Source organism: Oncorhynchus clarkii, chromosome 17 (genome assembly GCF_045791955.1).
Source record: "Oncorhynchus clarkii lewisi isolate Uvic-CL-2024 chromosome 17, UVic_Ocla_1.0, whole genome shotgun sequence".
NCBI classification, from domain to species: Eukaryota; Metazoa; Chordata; class Actinopteri; order Salmoniformes; family Salmonidae; genus Oncorhynchus; species Oncorhynchus clarkii.
In genome coordinates, this window is record NC_092163.1 from 10,578,879 (window position 1) to 10,597,393 (window position 18,515).

General features: G+C 48.1%; 2 protein-coding genes across 3 annotated transcripts in view; both read left to right on the forward strand.

Moving 5' to 3' along the window:
• Positions 1-900: 900 nt before the first annotated feature.
• LOC139370241 (far upstream element-binding protein 2-like) lies at positions 901-16,755 on the forward strand. Its single transcript, XM_071109598.1, has 18 exons — positions 901-1,147; positions 2,309-2,417; positions 2,590-2,649; positions 2,747-2,783; positions 2,926-2,984; positions 3,076-3,147; positions 3,961-4,018; positions 4,310-4,481; positions 4,747-4,845; positions 6,724-6,843; positions 7,327-7,429; positions 8,493-8,617; positions 12,773-13,078; positions 13,188-13,303; positions 14,239-14,333; positions 14,512-14,721; positions 15,200-15,372; positions 15,787-16,755. Exons 1-18 carry the CDS (start codon positions 1,061-1,063, stop codon positions 15,793-15,795), a joined length of 2,010 nt encoding a protein of 669 aa, XP_070965699.1. The 5' UTR covers positions 901-1,060; the 3' UTR covers positions 15,796-16,755.
• A 383-nt stretch (positions 16,756-17,138) lies between these two features.
• The window catches only part of LOC139369564 (DDB1- and CUL4-associated factor 15-like), a 28,663-nt gene continuing 27,286 nt past the window's right edge, over positions 17,139-18,515 (forward strand). For both annotated transcript variants that reach the window (XM_071108810.1, XM_071108811.1), the window contains exons 1-2: positions 17,139-17,231; positions 18,115-18,212. In XM_071108810.1, the coding sequence (XP_070964911.1) occupies positions 17,139-17,231; positions 18,115-18,212 (191 nt within the window). The remainder of the gene's footprint in view (positions 17,232-18,114; positions 18,213-18,515) is intronic.

An 18,515-nucleotide genomic window follows, 5' to 3' on the forward strand; every position in this document is an offset into this window, starting at 1 on the left:
AGATTCAGTGCCTAAGACCACTGCGCCACTCGGGACCACAAAATATATAGTTACCTACTTTAGACCAGAGACCATTCACACTATATAGTACACTACTTTAGACCATAGATCATTCCCCCTATATAGTACACCACTTTAGACCATTCACCCTATAGAGTGAACTACTTTAGACCAGAGACCATTCACCCTATATAGTACACTACTTTAGACCATTCACCCTATATAGTACACTACTTTAGACCATTCCCCCTATATAGTACACTACTTGACCATTCCTCTGGTCAAAATGTGTGCACTATATGGGAAATAGGGTGCCATTTGGGACACTAAATTGGACAGTGGTAGTATGTCTATCAGCTAACATAAGTAGCTAGGTCACTAATATTTAAATGGCATGGCTGAATGGTGCTAGTCTGGTTCAGCTCTCTTGCCAACTCCTTATGGAATTGTCACGCTATTTGGCTTGACAACGGAGTAGGCAAAATCACAACAGATCTGGGACCAGGCTAATATTTATAGCAAAGGTACCAAAAACGAAGTCAACGTTTCCGCTTTGTTGCTTTCATCTGTGTTTTCGACTTTTGAGATAGCGCAAGGTTGATTGATGGTGAGTGTTTTACGAGCTGAAAGAGCTCATTGTTGCCCCCAAATGGGTATTGGTCGTTACAAACATCAATCAATAATGGAAAGGTTGTTTCTGTAAGCACATTGGTCAACTTGACCATTCTTCAAACTCCGATTGGCTCTTCAAAAAGTGCCTACAGATGATTGGTCGAAGCTGAACTGTCAATCAAGTATCTCCCTGCCCTGGTCAATAGGGCCTACGTTCGAGGCAGTAAACCAGTAAGATTTGTGTCTGTAATTCTTCACCGCCTCCTTCGCAATCACCGATTGGTTACTTTAGGAGGGAAGACTGCTAGAAGGTTTGATGCCCACTTTCTGCGCCCTCCCCGCACTTCGCCTTTCTCATCTTCCCGCTTCTGCGCAACTCTGCTCGGCCTAACTACCTGTCCAAACCCCCCGTGTGTGTCTGTGTATTTTCCCCAAGAGAGCAAGCAGCATGTCGGACTACGGCTCACCCGGGGCCGGAGCGGGCGCTGGAGGCAAAAAAGATGCTTTCGCGGACGCCGTGCAGCGAGCCAGACAGGTAAGGTCGGAGCAATAGCGAGACTGGGGCACTGACCCAAGCCAGTCTGTTGTGTGCGCTAGCTACGATGCTAGGCTAACTAGCTAGCTTGCAACGAGGCCGTCGATGGGTTACTCGAATCGATGCGACCGACCGGCTTGGTGTGTGGGTGAAATCAAAATGCGAAAAACCCTAGATTTGAAACTCATGTTGGTGTACGCATGTGTGGCTTTGTTTTTAATATTAGCTAACGTTAAACGTTTGAGTTCGGTAGCACCACAAGGTTTACGCTAGCTAGAGTGCTACCGTTAGCTGGTGAGGCTAGCTGATAGTGTTCTCGGCGTGGCGATGCTTTCCTTGTTCTAGATAGCAGCTAGCCAACAAGCCCCAAACACCGACACTAACGTTACCGTTAGGTGCCTGGATAGCAAGCTAACTAATGTTGGTGATCACGAAAAGCCCTCAATTTATATTCCAATAGACCTACCATTTAGTGAGTAGTTAACTAGTTAGTCATCAATCATTTAACGTGGCTAGCGTTAGCTTTAAGTTTGGTAACTAGCTAGCGCCAGCAGACTATCATTAACTTATTAAGGTAGTAGCTAGCTAGTTCAATAACGTTAGCTAATGAGGTAGACGTTTCCACATGGAACCTGCGATGCAAACTTTTCCAAAACAGTCAAATTTTGTCGGCCAGTGTTTCAGAATAGCTAACTTGCATAGCTAGTGGGACACAAACACGCTCTAGCTAGTGTTAACGTTAGCTACTGCCGACAGGTCTGTGATACGAATTAGGCCAGTATCTCCAAACGAGATCCTCTTATCCCAGTCTGGCAGCTACCTGGACTAACCCCGGGTGTAGAAAATAACTACCGAGTCTAGGGCTGCTTCTCAAATGGCACCACGGGGATCTGGTCAAAGTAGTCCATTATCGGGACTATAGAGTGCTGTTTGGGGATCCAACCCAGCTATTGTGTAATGGGATGCGGGATGGTACATGGTTTGTGTAGAGGTGATGCACTTGGGCAGCTACAGATCTAGGATCAGGCTACCAGCTCCAGATTCAAACCTGGGGAAGATTATACAAAATGGTCCATATATCACCGTCTTGGGCCAAATTCATTCTCTCTGGGCGCTCACACAATGTATTTGAATGGGATACATGCTGTGTGTGTTCCCTAGATTGCAGCTAAGATCGGAGGAGATGCCGGACCTCCAAGTAACAATGGAGGAGCAGGAGGAGGAGAGGGCTTCCCGTTCCAAACACTGAAACGCTCTCTGGAGGATGGAGGTAGGAGACCAGGGGAGGGCAACACAGAGGCACAGGGACCAACACACACATAGAGTAATACACACGGAGGAAAACCGAGACGCACACATGCACTATGTACACACAGGGGATCATGTTCCCGGAGCCTGCCTTCAGGATGGTATTGAGGTTCATGTTTTTCCTGTTTTATCAGACCAACCAGATGCCAAGAAGATGTCTTCCCAGGGGGACAGAGACTCAGCCACTGCTTTGTGTACGTATACCTAACAGACCGTCTCTTGTCTCTGCCTATCCTCTCACATTCATCGGTTGCTTTCTATTGGTTGTTAATCCATTACTCTTCCCTGTAGCTATCGGAGCTCAGCTCGCTGCCCTGTCTCAGCAAAGGTATTAATAGAAGGATGTTTTTTTTTCTCGTTTTGACTGTCTTGTATATTTTGCTGTGTTTGATTCCCTGGTGTTTTGGGCTTGTTATGAAGGATAAGCATTCATTCCTCCTTTCTCTCCTTTCTCCCTCTTTTCTCTTCAGTGTCAGACCCTCCACTATGACAGAGGAGTACAGAGTGCCAGACGGCATGGTCGGACTCAGTGAGTACACACACAGTATCGCTTGGGCTCACAAAGAGAAGCTGTTCACGCATACTATGATAAAATGACTTCACGGTTTGTTTCTCCACAGTCATTGGTCGAGGGGGCGAGCAGATCAACAAGATCCAGCAGGACTCGGGCTGCAAGGTCCAGATCGCTCCAGGTGAGCAACTAGGTGCTCACCTCTCTTTATATACTACCTCTACTATCTCAGCACGCAGCCCAGATGGCACCCTATTCCCTATATAGTGCACTACTTTAGACCAGAGCCCTATTCCCTATATAGTGCACTACTTTAGACCAGAGCCCTATTCCCTATATAGTGCACTACTTTAGACCAGAGCCCTATTCCCTATCTAGTGCACTACTTTAGACCAGAGCCCTATTCCCTATCTAGTGCACTACTTTAGACCAGAGCCCTATTCCCTATATAGTGCACTACTTTAGACCAGAGCGATGGCCATTATTATGCCTGATAAAAGGGCACTGCGTTCTGATTGGCTCTCGCAACAAAGGCATGTTGCTGTCCTTGTGCAGGTGACATTAAAACTTGGAACTATCCGGCACTGCTTTGGACCAGGGCCTTGAGCAAATATAGTGCACTTCTTTGGACCAGGGCCTTGAGCAAATATAGTGCACTTCTTTGGACAAGAGCAATGACCTTTTTTTAGGGCACTACTCTAGGCCAGCGCCCTGGTCAAAAATAGAGCATTACATTTGGCCGGAGCATATGCCTTTATCGTGCACTACTTTTGGTGCACTACTTTTCACCGGGGCCCATAGGGCTCTGTTAGTGCACTACTTTTCACCAGGGCCCATAGGGCTCTGTTAGTGCACTACTTTTCACCAGGGGCCATAGAGCTCTGTTAGTGCACTTTGTAAGTAATAGGGTGCCAATTGGGATGCATTTGTAGACTGCCAGTGAGACAGATGTTGTTTACTTGTTGATGTTTACTTGTTGTTGTTTGTGTTTCAGACAGTGGTGGCATGCCAGAGAGGAGCGTCTCCCTCACAGGAAACCCTGACGCCATCGCGTAAGACACTAAGTCATGTCCCCATAGGGCCCTGGTCTAATGTAATGCACTACACAGGGAATAGGGCTCTGGTCTAAAGTAGTGCCCTACAAAGGGAGTAGGGTGCCATTTGGAAGTATCCCTTGTAGCTGTGTGGCACGATTAGGGTTCGGTAGTTTTTCCTAGTCGTTTGATCTCAATTTGAAAAGTTCTGAGCGCTGGCATAAGGGGGGGGCCATGTTAAGTATGTCTGATCATTACACAACTCTTTCTAATGACTTGCCCCCCTCCCTGTCTTTTCCTCCTCTTCAGGAAAGCCAAGATGTTTCTGGATGAGATTGTATCTCGGGGGCGCGGTGCTCCTTCCTCTTCTTTCCACGAGTCGACCAATGGGCAGAGTGGCTCCATGCAGGAGATGATGATCCCAGCTGGCAAGGCCGGCCTAATAATCGGCAAGGGAGGAGAGACCATCAAACAACTACAGGTACACATTGGGGAGTTGTATAGCTGAAGCCTCCTGTCCAGGGGGTGTACTGGTACATCAAGCTGCCTCACCCTACAGAAACAGGAGATAGACTAGTGTCCTGTCCAGGGGGTGTACTGGTACATCAAATATATGTACAGGAGAACGAATCAGAACACAGCTACTAATATAATGAGAGGGAAGTGCTAGGAAACCAACACTATACATGGGGAGGCTCGTCAGATAGATGGATAGATATATATAGAGATGTATCTCTTCCCTGTAGGAGCGTGCTGGAGTGAAGATGATCCTCATCCAAGATGGTTCCCAGCCACCCAACATGGACAAACCCCTGCGCATCATCGGAGACCCCTACAAAGTACAGGTAAACAACCCTGTTGCACGTACTGCGTACCCCACACTCCCCCGTTGCACGTACTGCGTTCACCACACTCCCCCGTTGCACGTACTGCGTTCACCACACTCCCCCGTTGCACGTACTGCGTTCACCACACTCCCCCGTTGCACGTACTGCGTTCACCACACTCCCCCGTTGCACGTACTGCGTTCACCACACTCCCCCGTTGCACGTACTGCGTTCACCACACTCCCCCGTTGCACGTACTGCGTTCACCACACTCCCCCGTTGCACGTACTGCGTTCACCACACGTACTGCGTTCACCACACGTACTGCGTTCACCACACTCCCCCGTTGCACGTACTGCGTTCACCACACGTACTGCGTTCACCACACTCCCCCGTTGCACGTACTGCGTTCACCACACGTACTGCGTTCACCACACTCCCCCGTTGCACGTACTGCGTTCACCACACTCCCCCGTTGCACGTACTGCGTTCACCACACTCCCCCGTTGCACGTACTGCGTTCACCACACGCCCCCGTTGCACGTACTGCGTTCACCACACGCCCCTGTTGCACGTACTGCGTTCACCACACGTACTGCGTTCACCACACGCCCCTGTTGCACGTACTGTGTACACCACACTCCCCCGTTGCACGTACTGTGTACACCACACTCCCCTGTTGCACGTACTGTGTACACCACACTCCCCTGTTGCACGTACTGTGTACACCACACTCCCCTGTTGCACGTACTGTGTACACCACACTCCCCTGTTGCACGTACTGTGTACACCACACTCCCCTGTTGCACGTACTGTGTACACCACACTCCCCTGTTGCACGTACTGTGTACACCACACGCCCCTGTTGCACGTACTGTGTACACCACACGCCCCTGTTGCACGTACTGCGTTCACCACACGCCCCCGTTGCACGTACTGCGTTCACCACACGCCCCCGTTGCACGTACTGCGTTCACCACACGCCCCTGTTGCACGTACTGCGTTCACCACACTCCCCTGTTGCACGTACTGTGTACACCACACTCCCCCGTTGCACGTACTGTGTACACCACACGCCCCCGTTGCACGTACTGCGTTCACCACACGCCCCCGTTGCACGTACTGCGTTCACCACACGCCCCCGTTGCACGTACTGCGTTCACCACACGCCCCCGTTGCACGTACTGTGTACACCACACGCCCCTGTTGCACGTACTGTGTACACCACACGCCCCTGTTGCACGTACTGTGTACACCACACTCCCCTGTTGCACGTACTGTGTACACCACACGCCCCTGTTGCACGTACTGCGTTCACCACACGCCCCTGTTGCACGTACTGCGTTCACCACACGCCCCCGTTGCACGTACTGCGTTCACCACACGCCCCCGTTGCACGTACTGCGTTCACCACACGTACTGCGTACACCACAAGCCTCTGTTGCACGTACTGCGTACACCACACGCCCCTGTTGCACGTACAGCGTTCACCACACGTACTGCGTACACCACACGCCCCTGTTGCACGTACTGTGTACACCACACGCCCCTGTTGCACATACTGTGTACACCACACGTCCCTGTTGCACGTACTGCGTTCACCACACGTACTGCGTACACCACACGCCCCTGTTGCACATACAGCGTTCACCACACGTACTGCGTACACCACACGCCCCTGTTGCACGTACAGCGTTCACCACACGTACTGCGTACACCACACGCCCCTGTTGCACGTACTGCGTACACCACACGCCCCTGTTGCACGTACTGCATTCCTGGATATGGGGCTGGTTGTCTCTGATATTATGCCAGGTAGTAGTTGTCTCTGATATTATACCAGGTAGTACTGTCTGACTTGATCAACCTCTCTTATTTCCCTCTCTCTCTCTGCAGCAAGCGAAGGAGCTGGTGAATGAGATTCTGAGAGAGAGGGATCACGCTGGCTTTGGAGACCGAAACAATTTTGGCAACCAAATGGGGGGAGGCGGTGGTGGAGGAGGAGGAGGCATGGATGTGAGTAGGATCTCTTAATGTTAATGAGATGGATTCAACTTGATTGTCCAAATCCAGTCAGACTTCCAACTACAATCTAAGTCTATGGGTTTAACCCCTCAGGGCTGCCTTCCCTGTGCCATGGTGGAAGGTGGGGTTAACACACAGCTAGAGAGAAGCAGCTGGGGAGCTGCTTCTCTCTAGCTGTGTGTTAACCCCACCTTCCACCATGGCACAGGGAAGGCAGCCCTGAGTGGTTAAACCCATAGACTTTGACTAGAAGGTTAAATAGAACATGTGACAGCAGCATCATTGAGAATGCCCCTTCTACTTGTTCTGAGTCTGGTTAAACGTTGTAGAATGACTGTGGCGTTGCAGCCCCGTTTAGTAACGAGCCTCGACTAGAACTCTGTTCAACGTCTTCGCCTCATCAGTGTGTTTCAGTCGCGTGTTTCAGTTTGGCCAGGTGCCTTTTCCTCATTAAGGTGTCTTTTCATTGGCCAGGTGCCCGTGCCCCGCCACTCTGTGGGAGTTGTGATTGGTCGAAGTGGAGAGATGATCAAGAAGATCCAGGCAGACGCTGGAGTTAGGATACAGTTCAAACCAGGTGAGGATCACACACACACACACGACTTCCTGCTACGGAAAACGACCTTCTGTTCTTGTTCAGCCAGTCCCTGTATCTCCCCCTTAAACCCTGCTTCAGTTGTTATAATCACTATGGTAATTCTCTCCCTCTTTTTGTTCTCTCTCCCTCCCTCCCTCCCCCCCTCTCTCTATCAGATGAAGGTACATGACCGTATAAGATTCAAACCCACACCTACAACAGATTTTTAAATATTTCTATCATAGGAAACATTAGTATTTTATGATGGAGTGTTTTTACATGTGATAGGTCCAGGAGAAACAAACTCATCTCAGACCTCCTGTTAGTCCCACAACATTTAAATAAGTCACTTGACTGTGGGGCGAACCTGGGGCGTGTTCAGTATAGCCCCACCGTAACAAAACGGTTTGCAGCTGGGAACTCCAGTCTGTTGTTATGGGACGAGTCCAGGTAGCGCCGTCCAGTTTTGACCCTGCTTCAGTTGAGTGTTATGATCACTATGGTAACTCTCCCTCTCTTTGTCCCCCTCCCCCCCCTTTCTCTCTCCCTCTGTCAGATGAAGGTACAGGACTGTATATGAAACTTAAACACCACACACATACATTTATACACACACACACACACACACTTACATACACACACACACAGCAGATTGAAGTGTTTCTATCGGGTCAGAAAGGGCGTGAGGGACCTCCTCTTAGAGGTGCCAATCTGGTAGCAACTTCCTGTCTTGACTCTGCTTCAGCTGAGTGTTGTGAACAGTATGGTAACTCTCTCCTTCTTTTTCTCCCTCACTCCCTCCCCCTCTCTCCCTTCCCCCTCTCTCCCTCTCTCTCTTCCCCCTCTGTCAGATGAAGGTACAGACCCGTATAAGAGACATTTATACTGGACCCTTTTGGTTTAAACGATGATCGTTATGATGACTCATCTTTTTTGCTCGATCTTTCTTTCGCGGCGATCTGTGCTTCCCTCCATCTTTCTCTGGTTGTCTTTCGATCGCTCTCCCTTCTTGCTGCCTCCCTGCTCTGCCTCCCTTCCCCCTCCTCCCCTCCTCTCTCTCTAGATGACGGTGCAGGTCCTGATAAGATAGCCCACATCATGGGCCCTCCAGACCGCTGTGAGCACGCTGCCTCCATCATCAACGAGCTGCTGCAGAGCATCAGAGTCAGGGAGGACGGAGGACAGGGGGTACGTACACTACCCACTACAGGCTGACACATGGGAGGGCAGGGGGTCCGTACACTACCCTCTACAGGCTGACACATGGGAGGACAGGGGGTACGTACACTACCCGCTACAGGCTGACACGTGGGAGGGCAGGGGGTCCGTACACTACCCTCTAGGGGAAACACTGAGCAAGGGGAAACACTGAGTTCAATATAAGATGGGGCAGGGGTATGGACAGGTGAGACTTTCTGGTCTTGAGAAGGAGAGATGTCTCGAAGGCCGGATCTGAAATGTGCCTTGCATAAGTATTCACCCCCCTTGGCATTTTTCCTGTTTTGTTGCATTACAACCTGGAATTTAAATTAGATTTTTATTTGGATTTCATGTAATGGACTTTCACAAAATAGTCCATTGTTGAAGTGAAATGAAAAAAATGACTTGTTCAGAAACATAAACACTGGGAAAGTGGTGCGTGTGTATGTATTCACCCCCTTTACTATGAAGCCCCTAAATAAGACCTGGTGCCACTGATTACCTTCAGAAGTCACATACTTAGACTGCACTCAGGTGGACTTTATTTAACTTAGTGTCACGTGATCTCAGTGTGTGTATATACACCTGTTCTGAAAGGCCCCAGAGTCTGCAACACCACTAAGCAAGGGTCACCATGAAGACCAAGGAGCTCTCCAAACAGGTCAGATCAGGGTTGGGTTATATAAACATATCAGTCATTTTTAACATCCCACAGAGCACCGTTTTTAAATCCGTTATTAAAACATGGAAAGAAGAACCACAAAACGCAGGATTCAAGATTTCGTGCTTTTCTGATAAAATTATTATAGAATTCTTGTCACTATTCTAGAATTATAGAATTCTTATATGGAAATAATATTTGAAAGATGTGTGTGTTGAAACCCGAAGTGGGTGGCCGTGGATGGATGGGCTGAGGGTTGGGATGTGGGAGTTGCTGCTGTGGGTGAGATGGATGGGCTGAGGGTTGGGATGTGGGAGTGGAGGTGGATTGGATGGGCTGAGGGTTGGGATGTGGGAGTGGAGATGGATGGGCTGAGGGTTGGGATGTGGGAGTGGAGATGGATGGGTTGGGATGTGGGAGTGGAGATGGATGGGTTGGGATGTGGGAGTGGAGATGGATGGGCTGAGGGTTGGGATGTGGGAGTTGCTGCTGTGGGGGAGATGGATTGGCTGAGGGTTGGGATGTGGGAGTTGCTGCTGTGGGGGAGATGGATTGGCTGAGGGTTGGGATGTGGGAGTTGCTGCTGTGGGGGAGATGGATGGGCTGAGGGTTGGGATATGGGAGGAGTTGCTGTGGGGGAGATGAATGGGCTGAGGGTTGGGATGTGGGAGTGGAGTTGCTGTGGGGGAGATGGATGGGCTGAGGGTTGGGATGTGGGAGTGGAGTTGCTGTGGGGGAGATGGATGGGCTGAGGGTTGTTATGTGGGACTGTAGTTGCTCTGCGGGAGATGGATGGGCTGAGGGTTGTTATGTGGGACTGTAGTTGCTCTGCGGGAGATGGAATGATGGTCAAAGATAAAAGTCAAAACATAATAAAAAGTCAGTTTGAATGACACGGAGGAGCAGTGTTCTTACAGCCAACGCCGGTTTGCCTGAGGCTGCTGCCGTGCAGGTGTTTGGACACATTCATATACACACACTCTCATTCAAATAAACACATACAAGAACACACACATACATGTAATGGTGCCAGACATGTAATGGTGCCAGACATGCACACAAACATACAGTTGGCATTGCTGTTAGAACTTTAGTTGTCCTTTTAAAACATGTTTTTATTGTTTTGCTGTTGTCTTTCTCTCCTTAGTTCATTCTCTTGGTTGTTGGTGCATTGGGGGGTTCTTGGGGAAAGGAATCAATTGTATTTTTCTGCTTGGGGTGGGACTGTGGGAGTGGTCCTGAATGGTTGAGGGACAGCTATTGGGTAGGACTGTGGGAGTGGTCCTGAATGGTTGAGGGACAGCTATTGGGTAGGACTGTGGGAGTGGTCCTGAATGGTTGAGGGACAGCTATTGGGGACCTGTGGGGGATCTTGGAGGGTTCGGGTCATGTTGTTGGCCTTGAGCAGGGCATTGTCCCTGGATGCTTCTGTGTTGCTCTGAATGGGAGTCAGTTGGATGACTGGTATGATGTAGTTGTTGAGTGGCTTCACTGCAAGTATATTGTATGTTTCGGATATTCAATTTAAAAATATATATTTTTTTACAAAGTGCCACCACAACAAACCTGCCAAGAGGGCTTGCCCACAAACTCAGACCATGCAAAGAGGGCATTAATCAGAGGCGCAATTAAGAGACCAAAGATAAACCTGAAGTAGCTGCAAAGCTCCACTGGAGATTGGAGTATCTGTCCATAGGACCACTTTAAGCCGTACGCTCCACCGAGCTGGGATTTACGGAAGAGTGGCCAGAAAAAAAGGCCACTGCTTAAAGAAAAAAATAAGTGAACAAGTGAACATGTTTGGTGTTCACAAATTCATGTGGGAGACTCCCCAAAGATATGGAAGAAGGCACCCTGGTTGGATGAGACCAAAATTGAGCTTTTTGGCTCTCAAAGAAAACGCTACGTCTGGTGCAAACCCAACACCTCATCACCCTGAGAACATCATCTCCACAGTGAAGCGTGGTGGTAGCATCATGCTGTGGGGATGTTTTTCATCGGCAGGGACTAGGAAACTGGTCAGAATTGAAGGAATGATGGATGGCATTAAATACAGGGAAATTCTTGAGGTAAAACTGTTTCAGTCTTCCAGAGATTTGAGACCGGGACGGAGGTTCACCTTCCAGCAGGACAATGACCCTAGCATACTGCTTAAGCAACACTCGAGTGGTTTAAGGGGGTACATTTTAAATGTCTTGGAATGGCCTAGTCAAATCTCAGACCTTAATCCAATTTGAGAATCTGTGGTATGACTTAAAGATTGCTGTACACCAGCGGAACCCATCCAACTTGAATGCGCTGGGGAGGTTTTGTCTTGAGGAATGGGATAAAATCCCCGTGGCTTGATGTGCCAAGCTTATAGAGACATACCCCAAGAGACTTGCTGCAGAAAGTGGGGGGGTGAATAGTTATGCATGCTCCAGTTTCTATTTTTTTTGTCTTATTTCTTTGTTTCACAAAACAAAAAAATGCATCTTCAAAGTGGTAGGCATGTTGTAAATCAAATGATACAAACCCCCCAAAATCAGTTTTAATTCCAGGTTGTAAAGGCAACAAAATAGTAAAAATGCCAAGGGGGGTGAATACTTTTGCAAGCCACTGCACATCAAGTCTCCCCACTATTCCCCTTCTAGTTTCTCCTTGACGTTTTGTATTTATTAATACATTTCTTTGAAGGGGACATTTTCTGTCGATGTGCCAGATTTGGCCAGCGGGCACATTTTCAGCTTTAGTCCCCGGGCAGATGGATAAAAATTACACTTCCCATCTGAAACCGTTCAGAACAATTTGTGCAATATTCTGACATTTTGTGACCGTTTTGGTGTTCAGCCAAGTTTTTTAAAAAAATGTTTTTTTTATAAATCTATCAAAAACAAACATTCTTCGCTCAGCTGTTTGTGCACCACATTTTCTCGGGCTGAAGTTCAGCATTCGACATCTACGTCCCTTCATTGGTCAACAGTAGAGATTCTTCATTGGTCAACAGTAGAGAATCTTCATTGGTCAACAGTAGAGATTCTTCATTGGTCAACAGTAGAGATTCTTCATTGGTCAACAGTAGAGATTCTTCATTGGTCAACAGTAGAGAATCTTCATTGGTCAACAGTAGAGATTTTTCATTGGTCAATAGTAGAGAATCTTCATTGGTCAACAGTAGAGAATCTTCATTGGTCAACAGTAGAGAATCTTCATTGAAGTCAGTGATAGATTACTTGTTTTTGTGCACATTTTTTCACTTGCAAAATACCACACCAAACATCTTAGATGCAACTCAGATCTCTGCAAAAATGTCAAATTAATGATATATATTTTTTTTTTTTGTTATCTTAGATTTATATCAGACTATTTTTGAGGAAGTGTATACTGGCTACGGAGTCTCCAAATGGTACTTCTGCCACTTTTTTGCGGTTTTCAAGCGAAGGTCTTTAAAAGGTTGTATGTAAGCGCCGTCGTGCGGAAGCCTTTACCTGTCTCTTCTCCAGGGTCCTCCAGGTCCACCTGGCACGGGGGGGATGCCTCAGGGTGGCCATGGCAGGGGGCGAGGCCAGGGCAACTGGGGCGGTCCTCCGGGAGGCGAGGTCACCTTCTCTATCCCCGCCCACAAATGCGGCCTGGTGATTGGTCGGGGTGGCGAGAACGTCAAGGCCATCAACCAGCAGACGGGGGCTTTCGTGGAGATCTCGCGTCAGCCGCCGCCCAACGGGGACCCCAACTTCAAACTGTTCATCATCAGGGGGTCCCCTCAACAGATAGATCACGCCAAGCAGCTCATAGAGGACAAGATCGAGGTACGGGAGGACGGACGCGTGTCAACACACATTTAAACACCCAGTGTATCATTTCATAGTCCCACGTGACCTGTCAATGGAATGAATGGTTTCCTCTCTGCTCCTCTAGGCTCCTCTGTGTCCTCTAGGGGGAGGTCCTGGGGGACCTGGTCCAGCTGGTCCAATGGGCCCCTACAACCCCAACCCTTACAACCCAGGGCCTGGTGGCCCCGGAGGACCCCCGCAGTAAGTACACCAACCATGCATCCCTACAATCCCAACCTTGATAATGCAGGGCCCCCACACACACACACACACACACACACACACACACACACACACACACACACACACAGAGTAGATACAGCACCTACTGGACATAAAGGCTAGTGCTATAGCACCTGCTGGACATAAAGGCGTGTGCTATAGCACCTGCTGGACATAAAGGCGTGTGCTATAGCACCTGCTGGACATAAAGGCGTGTGCTATAGCACCTGCTGGACATAAAAGCTAGTGCTATAGTACCTACTGGACATAAAGGCTAGTGCTATAGTACCTGCTGGACATAAAGGCTAGTGCTATAGCACCTGCTGGACATAAAAGCTAGTGCTATAGTACCTACTGGACATAAAGGCTAGTGCTATAGTACCTACTGGACATAAAGGCTAGTGCTATAGCACCTGCTGGACATAAAAGCTAGTGCTATAGTACCTACTGGACATAAAAGCTAGTGCTATAGCACCTGCTGGACATAAAAGCTAGTGCTATAGCACCTGCTGGACATAAAGGCTAGGTGCTATAGCATAAAGGCTAGGTGCTATAGCATAAAGGCTAGGTGCTATAGCATAAAGGCTAGGTGCTATAGCATAAAGGCTAGGTGCTAGTTTGCATCGCTACAGTTTCTTATACATCCATGCACATAAAAGAAGGGGTCTATTGTTCGTGCGGTGAGCAGCTCTGATCCCCCTGTGCTGTTGAGGGATTTTTATGGCTCAAAATTTTTGATTTATATCCCCATTTGTCCGTCATGTACATTGTATGTTATTTACATTTCTTCCTCTGAATAAAACAAGGCCACATGTTATTTAAAGCCAATGGGTATCATGCGTTTTGGTGTGTTTGTGATGCGTTGGAAGACTTAGAAAGATATGAAGTGTTTTATTGTTCTGTTCTCTCTCCAGTGGTGGCCCCCCAGGTGGGCATGGTTATGGGGCCCCTCAGGGCTGGGGAAACACCTTCCAGCAGTGGCAGGCCCCTGGAGGGCCACACGACCCCAGTGAGTAGACACGGCTTCATATACACTGGTCTGGAACTCTCAGGCACTTTCCCTCCTGGTCAATACATTTTTCCCTGGCCTGTCCTCAACGCTCTTTCCTCTTTTACCTTCTCGTTTCCTCTCCTCACTTTTACCTTCTCCTCCCTTTCAACCCTCTTGCTCTAATCTTCCCCCCCAGACAAGGCAGCAGCAGACCCCAATGCAGCGTGGGCAGCCTACTATGCGCAGTACTACCAGCAGCAGCCAGGGGGCGCCATGCCGGGCCAGGCCCCCAACGCCCCAGCAGCCGCCCCAGTCCAGGCAGACCCCTCCCAGGCAGCCCAGACCCCTGGAGGCCAGCCAGACTACACCAAGGCCTGGGAGGAGTATTACAAGAAGATGGGCATGGGTAAGATCATCGCCATGGTTATGATCATCGCCATGGTTATGATCATCGCCATGGTTATATTGACTTTACAATGACATGTCCTATAGTGCAATAATCAATAACAATGTATCACTAGAAACAAAACACAGGATAAATAAGAAATAATAGTGGATCCATTTAGTAAAAATAAACCTCTAGATAATCACAGCTGGGTCAGTGCTTGCGAAACGGCGGCCATCTTGATCCAGAAGACATCCGCTAGTACTGTCCAGTCTCCAGACGTGTCAGGAGAGCCTGTGTGTCACTAGAAAAGAACTGAAAGACCTTCACACTGTATAGAGTCCTTCTACAGGCCACCTTTTTTAATGGACACTTTTCATCCAGAAGATGTCCTCAGATTTATTTCTATACAGCAGAATTGTGATCAACAAATACTATTTTCTTGTCCAAGTTCTTGATCTTAAAATCTGATCCGCTTTCCCTCCCTGTCTCTCCTCAGCCCAGCCCGGTGGAGGTGCTGCAGCAGCGCCGGCTGCAGCCGTGGCCGGGGGAGGAGCCGGCGGACAGCAGGACTACAGTGCAGCCTGGGCTGAGTACTACAGGCAGCAGGCGGCCTTCTACGGCCCTGGAGGGGCTCCGGGACAGGCTGCCACCCCACAGCAAGGACAACAGGTAACACACACACACACCACTCAGCCAGGACAACAGGTCACACACACACACCACTCAGCCAGGACAACAGGTCACACACACACACCACTCAGCCAGGACAACAGGTCACACACACACACCACTCAGCCAGGACAACAGGTCACACACACACACCACTCAGCCAGGACAACAGGTAACACACACACACACACACCACTCAGCCAGGACAACAGGTCACACACACACACCAGTCAGCCAGGACAACAGGTAACACACACACACACCACTCAGCCAGGACAACGGGTAACACACACACACACCACTCAGCCAGGACAACAGGTCACACACACACCACTCAGCCAGGACAACAGGTCACAAATTTCATAGAAATCTGGGAACACTGGACAGTTACTTGAACTTCTCTCTCTCTCCCAGGCCCAGTGAACCAAATCCAGCCAGTCTCAAGCCTGTTAGATGCGGACCGGGAGGACTGTCTCTTCACTGCAGCCTCATCCCATCCAGCTCTCTGGACTTTTTAAATGTTTTCTTCTGGGTTTAAGTAATTCAAAAAATGTCTGGTTTTGACGGAAGCAAAACCTTAATTCCCTCCCTCCAATACACTCCCAGTACCCTCCCTCTTATCCCAGTACCCCTTCTTCTCTTCCCCTAAAAATTCCCCTTTTCTTTTTTACAAAAACTGAAAAATAACAAATTCTACGATTTTTTTTTTTTGCTGATGAAATGATTGAACAACTAGGTAGGGTTGTTTTTCCTTTGTCCTCACCCTTCACCCCAACCCCTAGTGTCTGCCTGTCCTCACCCTGCATCCCAACTAGTGTCTGCCTGTCCTCACCCTGTACCCCAACTAGTGTCTGAGGAGGGGAAGAGAAGAAGAGGGGAAGATGGTAAAGAGCTCCTGCTCATTGGCCTCGCTAATACCCATCTGTAAAATACATGGACTCGCACTTCTGTCATTTGTTTGTTTTTCCTGAGGAATAAACTGTCGTCTAGCAGTACTTTGGAGTATAACTATTACTAATATTCAGCATCAGTTTGTAAAAACGAGTTGTTTTTTTGCAAGCAAAAGGATATTTTTTTGCTTTTTAGGCTTTTATTTTCATTTTTAATTAACGTCTAGTTCAGTTAAAACATTCCCTGTGTTGATGAAGTAGCAGCATTTTTTTCCCTCCTCCCCCCACCCACTTATAATTTTACTTAGTTGATATTTTTCAGTAACTAAAGGGTGGGCCTGGGTTTGTGTGTGCCTGTGCGACTGTGTGTACAAGCCCCTGTTTCTATGGATGCTTGCTACAGTGTGTGCCTGCTTGTTATGTTGGTTGTTTTGGCACAGTTTGTGTCCCCGAGGCCCCCGTCCCCTTGCTGACTTCAGATCAGATTGCTGCATCATCAGATGGGATACCTTTTATTTTTCCTCGTGTTCCAGGAAGTCGTTATGTGTGTTGTATGCCTTTTTTTTTTTTTTTTTTTTTTTTACTTTTTACTGCTTGTTTTTAAAAACTTCACAATAAAAAAATAAATAAGTATTGAGATACTTGGAGGATTGAATGTTTTGTTGCACATAGTTTCAACAATATCACTACAAACTTAATTTGTGACAAAAACAATCATATTGTTCACCCTATAACCAATCACATGCTGGGAGATTTGTTTTCGTTTTTGACTTACGTTCATGTATGCCAATCGGACTGCTCGCACCATGATCGAGAACCAATGGGAAGACCATGGGTCGGAAGGTAGGCGGGGCCTAGTCAACACTACGGCGGAAAATGGCGCCCAGCTCGAAATCAGAAAAGGACGGTAACAAACAAACGCAGAGAAAACACAAAGAACATGTCGTTAAGCTTCTGAACCGTGGAAAGGTATGCAACAAACTAGACAAGAGAATGGCACAAGCATGGCTTTGACGAAGAATGTGAAGTCGCAGGGTCAATGTCTCGATAGTGCCAGACCCTGCGGATGCTAGCTAGTTAACGCGTTTTTAAGCACCAACGTTAGCTAGCAGGCTGACTCGTTAACAAGCCACCTTTGGCCAAAACCTAGCTACAATCTATGATAACTAAGTTAACCAGCTGGTTGCTATATTGTGTGAGGGAATGTTGCTAGCTAGTTAACCGTCTATCCCAAGCCACTTAGCTAGCTAACGTTTGTTGAACCGAGCAGTAAGCCAGCTAGCGCACGTTACCTGTTTATTTCGCATTCACTAACGCAACAAGCTAACGCGCCAATTGACTAGTTTTGCATTTGTAGTCGCCGCTGGCTATTTCAGATCACTATGCACGACATGATTCCTCTGTGTTGCAATGTTTTTCAATTCTGGTCTTGGGGACTGCTGGCCTTCTGTTTCAGCTAACGTTAAAGGTGATGCTGATCAGCGAGTTAAATCAGGTGTTAATGTTGATTTAGAACAAAACCATGCAGTGTACACCCTAGAGACCTGGATGACAGAACACTGCTGGGTAGGTGTGTAGGTAGAGTGGTTAAGACTGGTTTCCTGGACTGCTACCAAGCCTCATCCGAGTGCTGTGCGTTATTAAGCATCTCAGGGTAGGTGCTGATCTGAGGTCCCTCCTGTCCAAGTAATCTTACCCATAATCTGAAAGGCAAAACGGATTCTAAATCCGCTCGACTACTCTGAGATGGTTATACACACGACCCCCTGGACTAACAAGCTGTTTCAATGGAGGTTATTTATTGGGTACGTTGACCACTTTTCACTAACTTTCCACGTCCTCTCTCCTATAGTTGTCTGGCCAGTATTCTCAGCGCTTGTTCCGGAAACTACCCCCGCGCGTCTGTGTTCCCCTGAAGAACATAGTCAGCGAGGAGTTCCTCAGAGCAGGGTGAGTGTTTTGGAAGAGTGTCTTTCTACAATGTAGAAAATAGTGATAATGACGACAAAAAACTTGAGTGAGTAGGTGTGTCCTAACTTTACACAGATACTGTGTGTGTGTGTATATACAGTACCAGTCAAAAGTTTGGGTTTTATTTGTACTGTTTTCTACATTGTATAATAACAGTGAAGACATCAAAACTATGAAATAACACATGGAATCATATAGTAACCAAAAAATATACATATATTTGAGATTCTTCAAAGTAGCCACCCTTTGCTTGGTGACAGCTTTGCACACTCTTGGCATTCT